Raw genomic sequence first — 13,106 nt, 5'->3', positions numbered from 1 at the left:
ATAAAGTTAAGGGATTCCTGGTTAGACATGGGACCTTCAGTATTCTACGTAGAAAAATGGCAGGTGGATAACATTAAAGGCTTTGCAGTCGATATAATTAATATTTAAAAAACAAGTTCTGGGAGAAAGCAAGTCAATATAAACAAAGGCATTGAACACAACATAAAAGAGAACACTCATGGTAGAGTTCAACGATGAGCAATGATAAAATGTTTATAATGCAAGTTTCAGATAGCAAGCAGGTTCATCAAAATGAAGACATTGAAGTTAATTAGCGAGAACATTAAAGTCACAGTTCAACCATGAGCCTAATGGTCACACAAGTGAATTTTTTAAGAGGAGCAATGAAATTTTCAAAAAGAAAAGGAATCTGAGAGGAAAGTGTTGAAACAGAGTTCAGACTTTAGGGTTTAATTGCCACCACATAACATTGAGAAATGCAAAATTTCTCCTTGTGGTCATTTTCCTCGGCAGAAAGATCACCTTGTTACTGTTTTCCATTGCACTCTCCAGGTTCAAACACCATGGTAGAGTTGTAAAATGAAGTTAAAAATGAACCAACGTAATAGATAAATGTGCACCAATGTAATGGAGTGTAGTTCATAAGACGATGTATGTTGAGTAAAAAAGTGCACTACATACAGACGGATGATTCATGGTAATTTGGACATGCAAATACGATACAGTAGACTCTCGTTATTACAAGGTTCACGGGACCGAAAAACCGGAGGTTTCGTTATAACGTTTCTTTTAAGAATCGTCGAAAAAAATAGTGTATTATAAACGCGATTAAATTATGCGGAAATATACATAAACAGGAAAATTCGTTTCAGTTTTTCAACAGAAGACTGCGCCATGACGCAATCAAGGGTTGATATCTTCCCGAATACATGAACTCCGATATTCATACTAGATGCGTCCCAAGACCTTGTTCCTAGGTTGATAAAATTACAGTCCGGCCACCGAGATTTGTCCAATAACAGACAAAATGGTCTAGGTCTGGGTAGGGGGCAAAGCTGCCAGGTAAGAAAGGGAAATGCTTACAAATTGTTCCGTGAAGAAAAGAACCGGAAGGGACGACGAGCGTGAAGGACCTAGAGGAATAATCACTTGTTCTTGTGATTCGAAGAAAGAGCTTGTTTTGGTGGATCAGGCTTATTTCGGTGCTCGTTTATGCATTTGACAACGTTGTATGACTAGGCGAGGGTGTAAAGTGCGCTTGGGAGACAGCGATTGGCTTTAAACCGTGCTGGCACAGGATTATCCACCCCTCTTATTGTGCCGTAATCGGACAACCCTCGCCAGCCGGTCTGTACGCAAGTTATCGAGGAGTACTGTTATCCTGCGGAATGCAACACTGCATTACACGTATGCGCAAACTCATGATTGTGGCGAACTGATCTAGCGGGGCCTGCGATGCATTCGGAGCCGAAAAAATAGCTCCCCACGGTGACGAAGAACGGGTGAAACGCTGAACAGTTCCTAAATTCACACCGGATTCAATGATACCTTATTCAGATTGTGATCACAGTAAGAGTTTCCCAGCTCCACACCTCGTAGTATCGGCCAAATTCGAAATTTGAAAATTCTGAATGATCGTATCTCTGAAAATTCGTAAATCGAATGTGCATAGGAAGAGGATTGACTGTACAACCAATTTACTAACGGTTATAAGTGGGTCACTATGACTTCACAGGAATGAAGCTCGTTATATGATGTAGCGTGCAAACTGAATAAAGAACCATAATTGACGCTCTTTAGCACAGTACACGAGAAGAACTTAAACGGGGCACGATTATTAAAACTTAAGTGTAGAGAATATCCACCTAAATGCCATGACTTGTGCGTGGAACTTCGTAATAAAGTTCATATTGTAACCGCCGGGACCGGGACAAAAATTTCGTTATAACGTTTCTTTTACTATAGCTTGGATAAGCCTTTTCGACGGGACCAACGATTTGCTTCGTAATAACGAGGACTTCGTAAAAACGTTGATCGTATTAACGAGAGTCTACTGTACTTACGGACCTGATGGGTATTAAGAAAAAAAATAACAGATAATGGAGAAATATTGCCTAATAAAGCTTGTCGCTATCTAATATAGTAACACATTAACTTAAAACTTAAATGCTGTCAGATATGCCTCGTGTTAGGTCTAATTCTTTTTTGTACCCCATGCGTGTCATACAATTGCTGAAAGCTATCACGATATCTTCGGGCTTAGTAGGTGACTCATTTGGCATCAAAACTGGGAGGCTTGAAGCTGGTAGATCAAAAAAGGTCAGTTGATGAGATGGGGTAGGGATGAAACACGTTTCCATTGTTCCCGTGTAACTTGATATTTCCCTTTGAGGCAAGTGATTTATAGCCTGTGGGGTCTCGGAAAGGAAAAAAACATCAGAGGCATGGGCTGATGGAGGGCTGAGGGTTGTTTTGTGAAATCTATCTTACGGCACTGAGATTCCCCCAATTGTTGTTCAATCTCTTGGGAAGATTCATGCTATGTGCCTGTCGTGTTTTGCCTTAAAATTTTCCGTGGCTGAAATTCTACTGCAATACTTCTATGAGAGCTTTCAAACAAAATTGTTTGTGAGTAGGACAAGCACCGTAGTGCAATGGTGCATGCGAAGAGAGGAACTCTTTCCACTCCCTCTTATAGGGCATTCATGAAAGTATTGATTGAAAGTTTCAGATTCGGTTTCTTCGACGGATTTGGATTCAAAGTATAAGGTGAAGGGCATTATCCGTGGATATTTGGATCCAAGATATCCAATTCGATCATCCCTAGTAAACGTCATACGGTTAAGACTACAAGTGAATACCTACTTACCTCCGAGTGCCATACATATTGTGTAAATTTAGCTGAAAAATGCCACGTAAATTATTGAAAGTGGAAATTTTGATAACTGTTGTAAGTCCAGGCATATGTCAGCAACACCACGGAATAGGATTTTTAAAAATGCCATAATATTTTTTTCTATAAATATACATATAAAATAACAACTCTTGTCACAAACAGCTTCTCCAGCTAAAAAAAAAATGTATTTCTACATAAGAGCCCATTTTAAATTATCCTTACTTCACCATTTGTCAAGTATCTCAAAAAAAGCCCATGGGAATACCTTTCTCTTTGGATTAATAAAAGTGTATCTTTCAAAGAATGTGTGACCCAAGTTTCATCAATATCTTGCGACTTCCACCAAAGGCACTCTAACTACATATGTACCTTAGTTTTCCAACCTAGACATTCTTCTCATCAAAATGTTTTAGAATAGATACCAATGCATAATGTACCGCAAATCTTCCCAATCCATTCATACAAAATTAAGTGACTGATCAAAAAGAATGAGTGCACCTGAAGATAAGCAGAATCATACAGGATAGGTGCCCAGTTTCTCAGAATCTCCAATCGATGACCATTGAACTCATTGATCACAGTGAATGAGATACCTTTGTAAATCTATTTTTCAGAAAATCTTCAAAGCTATCACCACTTTGTTGTCCATTAGTTATTTAAAAGACATACTCTAGATGTAGAAAAATTAGCAAGTGAAAAAAAGACCTCAAAGAATAATCAACTTTTAAATATATATTTGCACAATTCCACTGGTGTCCATACAATGTCAGTGCCAGGTTAAATGATATAAATCACTACTCACTGCCAGGATCGAGCTAAATCCATCACAATTTAAAAAAAATTTAATTCAAATGAGAATAGGATCAATCAAGAACTTTACACCAAATTCTCAATCTCCTGAGAAGTTCAGAATGAACATATAAAAATTGAAAGAGCTGATATAAAAAAATCATTCAAAAAGACGTTTTGACAATGAGTAACACTGCTTTTTTCAGAAAACCACATTGACCCAAAATTTATATTCAGCGAGAGGTATCATTTTGGTTTACAGTTAGGTAAATTGATTTACAAAATTCCATGAGCAGAGCAATCATTACTGGTTTATAAATTAGAGCTTTTGAACTGACCAATGTCTTAGCTACTGATTGACATGACTATTAAATAGTGTTTAAGTACTGAGAAAGGCCAGCTCCCTCATGGCAGTGAAACAAGATGCTGAAGCTTTCACTGGAAAAAAATTCATCAGTAGCAGAGTATCATTACACAAAGGAATTTGGAGAGTGCGCTCATACTCACAACCTCTTTTCCTTTTTGCTAAGCCAATCAATCATTTGAGGGCACGCCCAGCCACAATTACTCCTCAGTCAACAGAAAGAAGACTTCACCTTGTTCCTTTTCGATTCAGCCTCTCCACTCATTGCAAATGATCAAGTAATTGTGCAATGGCCATGTCTTTACCTTCTGCCCGTGAAAAAATAAAAGAAATGAAAGGTTTCCCTGCATGCTGAATCATCATTTCATTCCAAGGAAGAATAACTACTGCTCTTCAACATCTTCATGGTCTTCAACGGCTAACATCTTCTTAGACTGTTCCCAACAGTAATCGAATGAGTAAGATTTATCCGGTAAACCATGAGTTAATCGCTCTTCATTCTTCTCATACTCTTGAATCTGTGAAAGGAATAGGACTTCATTCAAAGTAAAATTCAGGATAAATCTGCTGCAAACCTTTTTAAAAATTCTCGTCAAATCTTTTCCAAAAAAAAAAACTTGATTTGAAGTTTATTCTCGTGAAGTTTTGTCAATGTTATTCCTTTTCATCAAATTTATTCAATCACTCATTATGTCAAGCTTCAATTGATTTTCACTGCGACATAAAACAATATCACCGAAAAGACGATTGAGAATGTGGAAATGTAACTTTGATAGAAATGAATTTTGGAAATCCATCTCGTCCGACTCTTGAGGTGAAGACGAGAAAAATTAAGAGCAGAGGCTGAAAGCATGGCCACCAATTGAAGCACAAGTTATGGACACATTAAGCACCGTATTTCTTGGGGCAAAATATTATTTTCAGACAAAATTTATTCTTTGCTTTATTCTGTTGTTTATATTTGGGCAAATCAGAAGCAAAGGAATAGCATACACAAGAAATTATGGAATGGTTCCTTTAATAACCAATTCTGCTCAGTCTCTTTGAGTGTACACTGTGCAAAGGAGTAGCGAGAAGGTTGCTCACATAATACTTTCTCAGGGAAATTCTACATCTTATATTCTCTCCACTAAACCCCTTCTGTCCGAAAATACCAGGCACGTAAATAAACTGCTTGACTTTCTGAATTTTACACCATCCAACCGGCATAATGAATGTGCTGTCTGAATGAAATTCCACTAAAAATGGATGATTATGGGATAAAAACTGTCCTCCACAGTGAAAATTACGATGAAAGCAAAAACCTGCATATTAATCATGATATCCCACTTTGAAAATTGTATAGTGATCTTGCACTCCAAAAGACCCATCGCTATGCTTTCCGAGCTTGACATCAGGGTCTCATAAACAATATGTTTCCGTAGTGGCAGTGGACTAGTCCCAGTCCACAGTGGGCTGAAATCCAAAAAAGCTGGCCAAATATCGCTGTAGCATTAAGTATTGCAAAACTAATGAAACTTTTGCAATTGCGTAATGTAAGGATAGAATGAAACTTATTTAGGACAATGTAGGCCATAATATTCTTTAGGAGTGCAATAAAAATTAAAAATTAGAAAAAATATGCAGGAACAATAGTTGCCAAGGGCAAGTCGAAATTCTGATTTGGGGATATTAAGGGAAAGATAGAATTTCTTCCATTGTTAACAATGGTTCAGCTATCTCATACGTTTACATAAGGTAATTGATGACTGAAAATTGCTATTTAGCCTTCTAGATTTGAAATTTTGGTTATTAAAGAGAATTAATTGAGAAAAAATAATTAACAAATACTTTTATTGCTAATCAATCAAAAACAGAAGCTTGAAATCCTATTCTGAGTCAGAAGAGGAAGACTACTCATATTTTAAAATATTTTTGCTATACACCAGAAGATTCTGCTTCCTCTGGTGATTTTTTTACTTTACAGGGATTCCCTGCTGAACAAGAAATATGTAAAAGGATCTGATGTAAGCAGAAGCCTAAGGAAAAAGCCATAGTTTGCGGCAATCCTGGAAACTTTCTTGATGTTTTTTTCACGATGTCTTCTTATATCCTTGTGTCAGGCTAACAACGCCTCTTCCGAAAGCTGTCCAGTAAGAAGCATTGCATTTTTCACAATTTCCACTCCATGGATTAAACCTTAGTGAATAGTTGGTGGTATGTACCATAGATAAAGCTTTACAAACAGTTTAGCTAATTTAAGGCAGTAAGTTGAAAAAATCATTTAATTGACTAGAAGTCCAAGCAATAAGGCTCTCAAAATGACTGAAAAGCGGCTAATTAGTTTGTCCGAAATTCCTGGAAAAGGATTTTATATAGCACTCAATTATGACTGTAGATTAATAATTTTTACCAACTCAAAGATATTTGGGAGATATTTTAACACAGCGACAAGTAGTTATTAGGCCATTAGCTACTTCAATCAAATTTTATTCAACTTCAGAAACCTTCTCTTCACTCTGGAGCACTCATTCCACTTTCGAAAATATCTGAGGAGCAGCAACTACATTCATTCAGTCTAGCATTGGGTGAGAAATCAATGAAAAACTGTGATATTATCAAGAATTCATAAGGTTAACAAAAAACAATTGACAATAACAAAAGTTTGCCCATAACTAATTTAAAGGATAGTACTATCAATAAATATCATCAAAAATTCCAAAATGATAAATTGTACTCTATTGCTTGGGGAACAAACAGTGAACTTTTTCATAAAAATTGTGCTCACACAACATTTCATAGATTTTTATTGATTATTTGGAGACTATAAAAATTAAACAATTAGTTTTGAAAAAAATAACCTAGAATTTTACATGCCCTGGAAATTGTAAAATGATGTAGTACCATTCTCAGTTCAAAAAGAAAAAGTCAATATTTTGATTTTTGGCCAGCTTTTTTCCATTTCAGCCAATTGTGCAGTCAAAGTCCTTGTGAAAAACTGAAGTGGGAATAAATCATCATTCCATGGAAATGGTGCATTGTGCCTTTTTTTCGAAGTACAATCACATCTAAGGCAGATAAAGTATTTGTGAATGCACCAATTTAAGAGGAAAGAAGGAAAATGTGGCTTAAAGCAATACATATGCCGGGGTGATTTGAAGAAGAAAATAAGTATGACGATGAATGGCATTAGTAATACAGTAAAACCCCTCTTTTACACTTTTGAGGGGGACAAGGAAAAAAAGGGTAAATCGCGGGAAAGTGTAAAATCGAGGTTAGGCACAATTTTATGAAAAATAAACTCTTTAAATATAGTTAAATGTTCTATTTTTCATATGAATCATGTTCTAAATGAATAGTAAGTATAAAACCTTTAATTATGATAACAAAAAATTGTTTATTAGTACTGAACTCTCAGTGAGGTAGATCATACAAAACATCAGTCTTCTGGAAGAGATCCTTTAACGCAGATAATTGCTGATAAATAAGTAAAACGGATAAACATATTCTATTAATTCCATAAAATTTAAAAATATCTTCTAAAGTAAAAATATTTTAATCTTTGGATAAACTAAAAAAAATGTTTGACTTAAAATCCATTTAACATATAATTAAAAACAATATGTATCAGCCTTAACTCTCAAAAAGTCTTCTCAAAATTTAAAGCAAATAATTTTATAACACCGAATTTAAATTAAACATTCTGGGATGAATTCAGTGATAAAAAAGGAGCACCATTACAACATGTTCTTTTAATTAGCCTTCTTCTAGGAATATTCCATTATCTTTCTTTGCTTGGTCATTTTATTTGAGCAAATTATTTCTACTCTTTTTATTATGATGTCCAACAGCTCTAATTCTTTCTCATTCCTGCAACAGTTGATAAATGTAGCCTCAGTGCAATGACAGCAGACATAGCATTGATTGCGCTTTCTTTTCACATTTCTGTATCATCATCATCCTCCTCACTTGCTGTCTCATCACTGTCATGCAGGTCAATAGCTTCATCAATAGTAAGTGACTTACATGTTGATAATTGCGTATCCACTCCCACAAAATCTGAAAAACTGATTTCATCTCCAAATAATGGCGACTGATCATTGGCTCCCAAAGTTATATTGCCACCTCTCCCTTCTTCCAGCGATTCTTCACCATCCTGTTCCAAGTTGCAGTCTTCAGAAAAACTAAATCCCACTTTTTTAAAACAATTTGCTATTTTTCCCTCGTCAACTTCTTTCCAAGATCATGCTACATAGTGTAGTGCAAACTGATACTGATACTTTGAAGCTCTTTGGGTCCCTCTCACTGTCTATAAGATTAATTGCTTTTCTCACTAGAATCCTGCGGTAGTTGGATTTGAATGCATGGATTATCCCTAAATCTAATGGCTGGTACAATGTGATAGGAAGAACACCAGTTTTATATTCCTCAAATTCATATTTTTTGGGTGGGCTGGGCATTGGTCTAAAAATACTACAATTGTTTGGCTTTATCCACCCATATGGGTATCTTGGCATCTAGAGCCTGCATTTGTTCCTGAAAGAAATGTGACGTCATCCAAGCTTAGGTATTAGCGGCATAGGTTGTGGGATATGTCTTGATATTTTTAAAGCATCTGGGATTTTTTGATTTTCCAATGACAAATGGCCTTCACTTTTCACTACCATTGGCATTAGCACCTAACAATACTGTTAAATGAGCTTTGCTATTCTTCCCAATATGGCAAGATTCACCTCTAAACTCTATAGTCTTATGGGGAAGTGTATTGAAAAAAAGGCCCTTCTCATCTAAATTGAAAATGTCTTTTGGAGCATACCCTTCTATATGCTCACTTAAACAATGTTCCTGCCACTGTTGGGGGATCAACACTATTGGACTCAGCACAAATTGTTTTGTGTTCGCATTATGCCTAGTCTTAAACCTCCTTAACCATCCGTTTGAAGCCTAGAAGTCTTCAATTCCAAGCCTCATTGCCATATGTTGTGCTTTTCCTTCAGAATAACTCTGCTGATGAGTATGTTCGAGGACCTGGTGCACTAAACCATTCTTTTAAAATTTCTTCTAGTCTATCATATTTCGAGTACTTAACATATTTTTGCCTCTTTGGACTGGGTCCGCAATCCACTGCACTGGTTTCTATGTTTTTGCGAGTTATAATAACTGTGTTTAATGTGGACACTGGAATCCCAAGTTCTTTGGCAAGGGAAACGCGAGTACCTAAAATGCGAGTCGACTCTTCCCAAAATTTGTATTTTATTTTCGATTGAAAAAGTTTTCCCGTCTCGTTTCTGGGCCTTTCCGTATTTGATTCGCGCTTATTGACGCTGTCACGAAAAAAGCAGGGAAAAAAGATTACGATGAAAACGACTTTAAAATTTATCGAAGAACTTGGTAATAATATACTGTAATGGTTCAAGCCCCATTACAGTGCATTTCTACTCGGCGCATTTTCTTCCCTACCAGTTTACCCGCTCTTTCCACGACCTTTCCCAAAACTCCACCCCCAGACCATGGCCCGTGGAGGAAGGCGTGGATGAGTAAGAGGGGATGAATGTATTTTCGCTGATTTTTGTATGGTTGTGTGTGAGTGTGTGTGGGAGGAGGGGAGCTCGGGTTTTTCCTGAGAGAATGGCGTGTTACTCCCCCTTTTTTGTTCATTGTGCATTACCCCCACCCCAAGTTGAGAGATAATAAACGGTGGTGCGCGGAAGAGAAGAGAGAGAATTCCTAAGTGACTGTCGGGTGGAGCCTATGCCCGAAATCTGAGTGCGACGCATGGCAGGAGGAGACAAGGGGCCCAAACGTCATTTCAGACTGATTGATCTGAAAGAAGAATCCCCCCCTGTCCGAAGGAGCAAAGGACCAGCTGAAGAGGACGCATTACCTCCGTTCCGGATGCAGCTTCCTCCAACAAGGGAGAAAGGAGTGCAGTAAATGGAACGAGAGTTTGTTGGATCCAACCTGGTCCAAACTCGGACAACGATAAAGTAAGATTGCAGCTATCCCCCCCCAAAGCCCCCTCGTGTCTCCTGCCAAGCCAAGTTAAGACAAACAGTCACGGAACGCACCCGTTACTTAGTGAAAGTGAAATTAATCACCAAGTACAATTAACGTTCGCACCCAAATTTACATTTGTTGGGATGGACTATCATTTACCTCCCCAGTCAAGAAATCATTGAAATTATATCATATTTACGTGTTCACATCCGAACTTTACTTTGTTGTCATCATTTGCTATATTGATTTTCATCTCGAAACCAAGTTATATTGTTGTTGTTTCTTTTTTTTATTTATCATTGATGTTTCATAAGTGGCTCTCACCAACTCATACTTCATTAGTGTATAAGAGGGTTTCTTTTGTTTTTGTCATATGCAACCTTATTTGTGTGAATTATATTTTGTTTAATTGAAAGTGTTTTGTTCTGATTCCTTCACGGGTCACCTCAAGGAAAATATCCCTCGCCCTTCCTTTCGCCCTGTCCGTTTTCCTTCCCGTAAATGCGTGGGACGAGTGCATCAGCGCCCGAATGTCACCCATCAGTTTGAATCGGGAACCCCCCACCCGCAATCATCTCCAAAGAAGGGGAATATTTTTTTTATTTATGTGAATTACAAGAAGTGAATGGCATAGTTTTGTCCCGTAGGTCCCATGCGGGAGGGATCTTCGCGGATTTGTATACTTCTTTTTATTTTTGTGCGACGTCTCCCCCCGGTTCTATTGTGGTATCCGGGCGAGTCGGGGGTGGGATGCCACAATACGCGAAGGAAAACACCCAGTGCGTGGATCGTCACGCGAGTGACCACGAATATAAACATAGCGTCTATATTCGTCTATACGATGCTTACAAGTGAAGTGGAAAACCTACAAAATTTAGCACCAACATATGGAATGAAATGACTATTGACTATTTCTCAATGGGCTATGAGATGGATGCTGTTCACATAGCACTTCTACCGACCACTCTAAACAGAACCGGATCACTGCTGCCGTGCACGCAATAATAGCAGATACGCTTTCAAGAGTGTGGAACATGTTGATGTTTGCCGTGCCACAAACAGTGGCCCTATTGAACATTTATCGCATTTCTAATAATTATGTAATTATTAAAAACTCATTTATTATTACAAATAATGAAATTCATTAAATTACATTGATATCATACATTAAGAATTAAAACCTTTGAAACTTCCTTTTTCCATAGGTGTAAAGTTACATACCGTATATCTCCGAATATAGTCCCCCCCGAATTTAGTCCCCCCCCCCAATTTTGAGACCTCAGTTTTGGGAAAAATTTTAAAATGTAAAGGAAGGCAATTTTTCTGTGGTTAGCAAGTTAAGATTCTAGATTCGATAAAAACTATTATTTTCTGTGAAGATTAAGAACAAATCTGTTCACATATTTTCCATCACAACAAAATAACTATACCTAAAACATGTTGTGATCCATTGCATGTATCAGTAATTTATAGTTCCTTAACCAGATGTAATGAAGAAATGAGAAATTTTTTTAAGTATCCAAGGCTATTGCATTTTTTAAACCTTCACAAATTATTAATATTTTTGATTTCCAAATGACTACAGACAATGTCAATATATAAGCTTTAACTTAAAGCCCATAAACAGTATTGCATTTGGCCCTGAAACTTCCTTAGATCCAGTGTAACACACCCATCAAGTCATCACAAATCCAAGTGACCTGAAGAATTTAGGAAATCTAAATAAAATTGTGTTAAATAAATTATAAATATTATAAAATATTGCTATCAAATGCCTGCTAAGCAAAACAATTAAACTACAGGACTTACAAATATCAAAGTAATAAAATTAAGAAATAAACTTTTTCCAACAAACATTAAAACTGAAAAAAAATTATATCAATTTTCAATGCCTCGTCGCGAATCATTGCATAAGTTACACAAAGAGCTTCTGCTCTGCATTTGCGCACAAATTCGACGATATTTTCCTCTAATTCTTTGAATCTGCCGCATCGAGACCCCCGAAATGACTTCCGCGATGTATTAGCGCTTTGCAAGCGCTGTAAATACTATGATTTACGGCGTATTCTGCAACGGCTATTTTTAAATTGGCATCGAAACTCCGTCTTTGAAGGCCTCTAATCTGCGGCAGGATTGATCCTCATCTTTCTACTTGATCCATCACCTCACTGTTGAACGTAAAATTATTTTTAATAAAGAAAATATCGCGGAAATAATTGCGAAACGTTATGCGACGTAATTTATCGATCCTATTTACCCTGACGAATTGAAGATATTCCTCAATAAATTGATTACACTTTCGATGCTGAGTCGCTGTATTTCGATCAAATGCAGTAATGCCGGCGCTTCTGGTTTAAAGTCGTCGATTATTGCGCCTTTTCAGAAACAAATGCATCACCTATGGCGCATTCTTGTTCTGTGAAGGCGGTAAAGGCAGTGGTTGTAAACACGAACCGCACGGACGTATAGTAGCTACGGACGCAATGAAATGCTAAATCGTCACGAAAGGTTCACTTTATCTGTTTATTTTTCGCAATTATTTAAATCGTGTAGTTATTAAATGAGCGACGGGTACATATACTATTGATTCAATTCTAGTGTTCGATTAATGTAATGATAGTGTGTGTTTAGTTTTCATTTTAATTATTTACTGTTTTGCGTCATTAAGTGATCAGTGTCGATTGAATTATTCTAACAATACTTTTCCAAGAAAAATTAGCGGCTACCCGATGGATTCCGTGAAAACGCATATTCGATATGCTATTTGAATCGGAATAATCGTATCTGTACAACATTTGTGGTAAAAATTGTCTTAATTTCCGGTAAAACGTGGCAGTATTTACTAATATCTCCGATTATAATCCTCATAAATATACTCAAATAGAAAGACTACGAGAACATTAGCCATTATGCCGTTATTTATTACTTTATGGTCACCTTTAGTATGCTAAATTCTAAATTGGATTACACTCGATTATAGTCCCCCCCCCCTTACTTTTCCGCGGCCATTTTTGGAAAAAAAGGGGGGACTATATTCGGAGATATACGGTAGTTAATTTTGGATTTGTAATTGAATAAAGTTTTGAAAATGGGCCCATCATTTAGAATAACTCTGTATGT

General features: G+C 36.9%; 1 protein-coding gene across 1 annotated transcript in view; it reads right to left on the bottom strand.

Moving 5' to 3' along the window:
- Positions 1 to 3,574: 3,574 nt before the first annotated feature.
- LOC124167594 (serine/threonine-protein kinase RIO3) overlaps positions 3,575 to 13,106 on the bottom strand; it is a 56,503-nt gene continuing 46,971 nt past the window's right edge. Inside the window, exon 12 of the mRNA XM_046545574.1 lies at positions 3,575 to 4,528. Within this exon, the coding sequence (XP_046401530.1) occupies positions 4,394 to 4,528 (135 nt within the window). The 3' untranslated portion in view covers positions 3,575 to 4,393. The remainder of the gene's footprint in view (positions 4,529 to 13,106) is intronic.

This window comes from Ischnura elegans, chromosome 11 (genome assembly GCF_921293095.1).
Source record: "Ischnura elegans chromosome 11, ioIscEleg1.1, whole genome shotgun sequence".
Classification (NCBI taxonomy): domain Eukaryota; kingdom Metazoa; phylum Arthropoda; class Insecta; order Odonata; family Coenagrionidae; genus Ischnura; species Ischnura elegans.
This window is presented reverse-complemented; position numbering and strand designations above follow the sequence as displayed.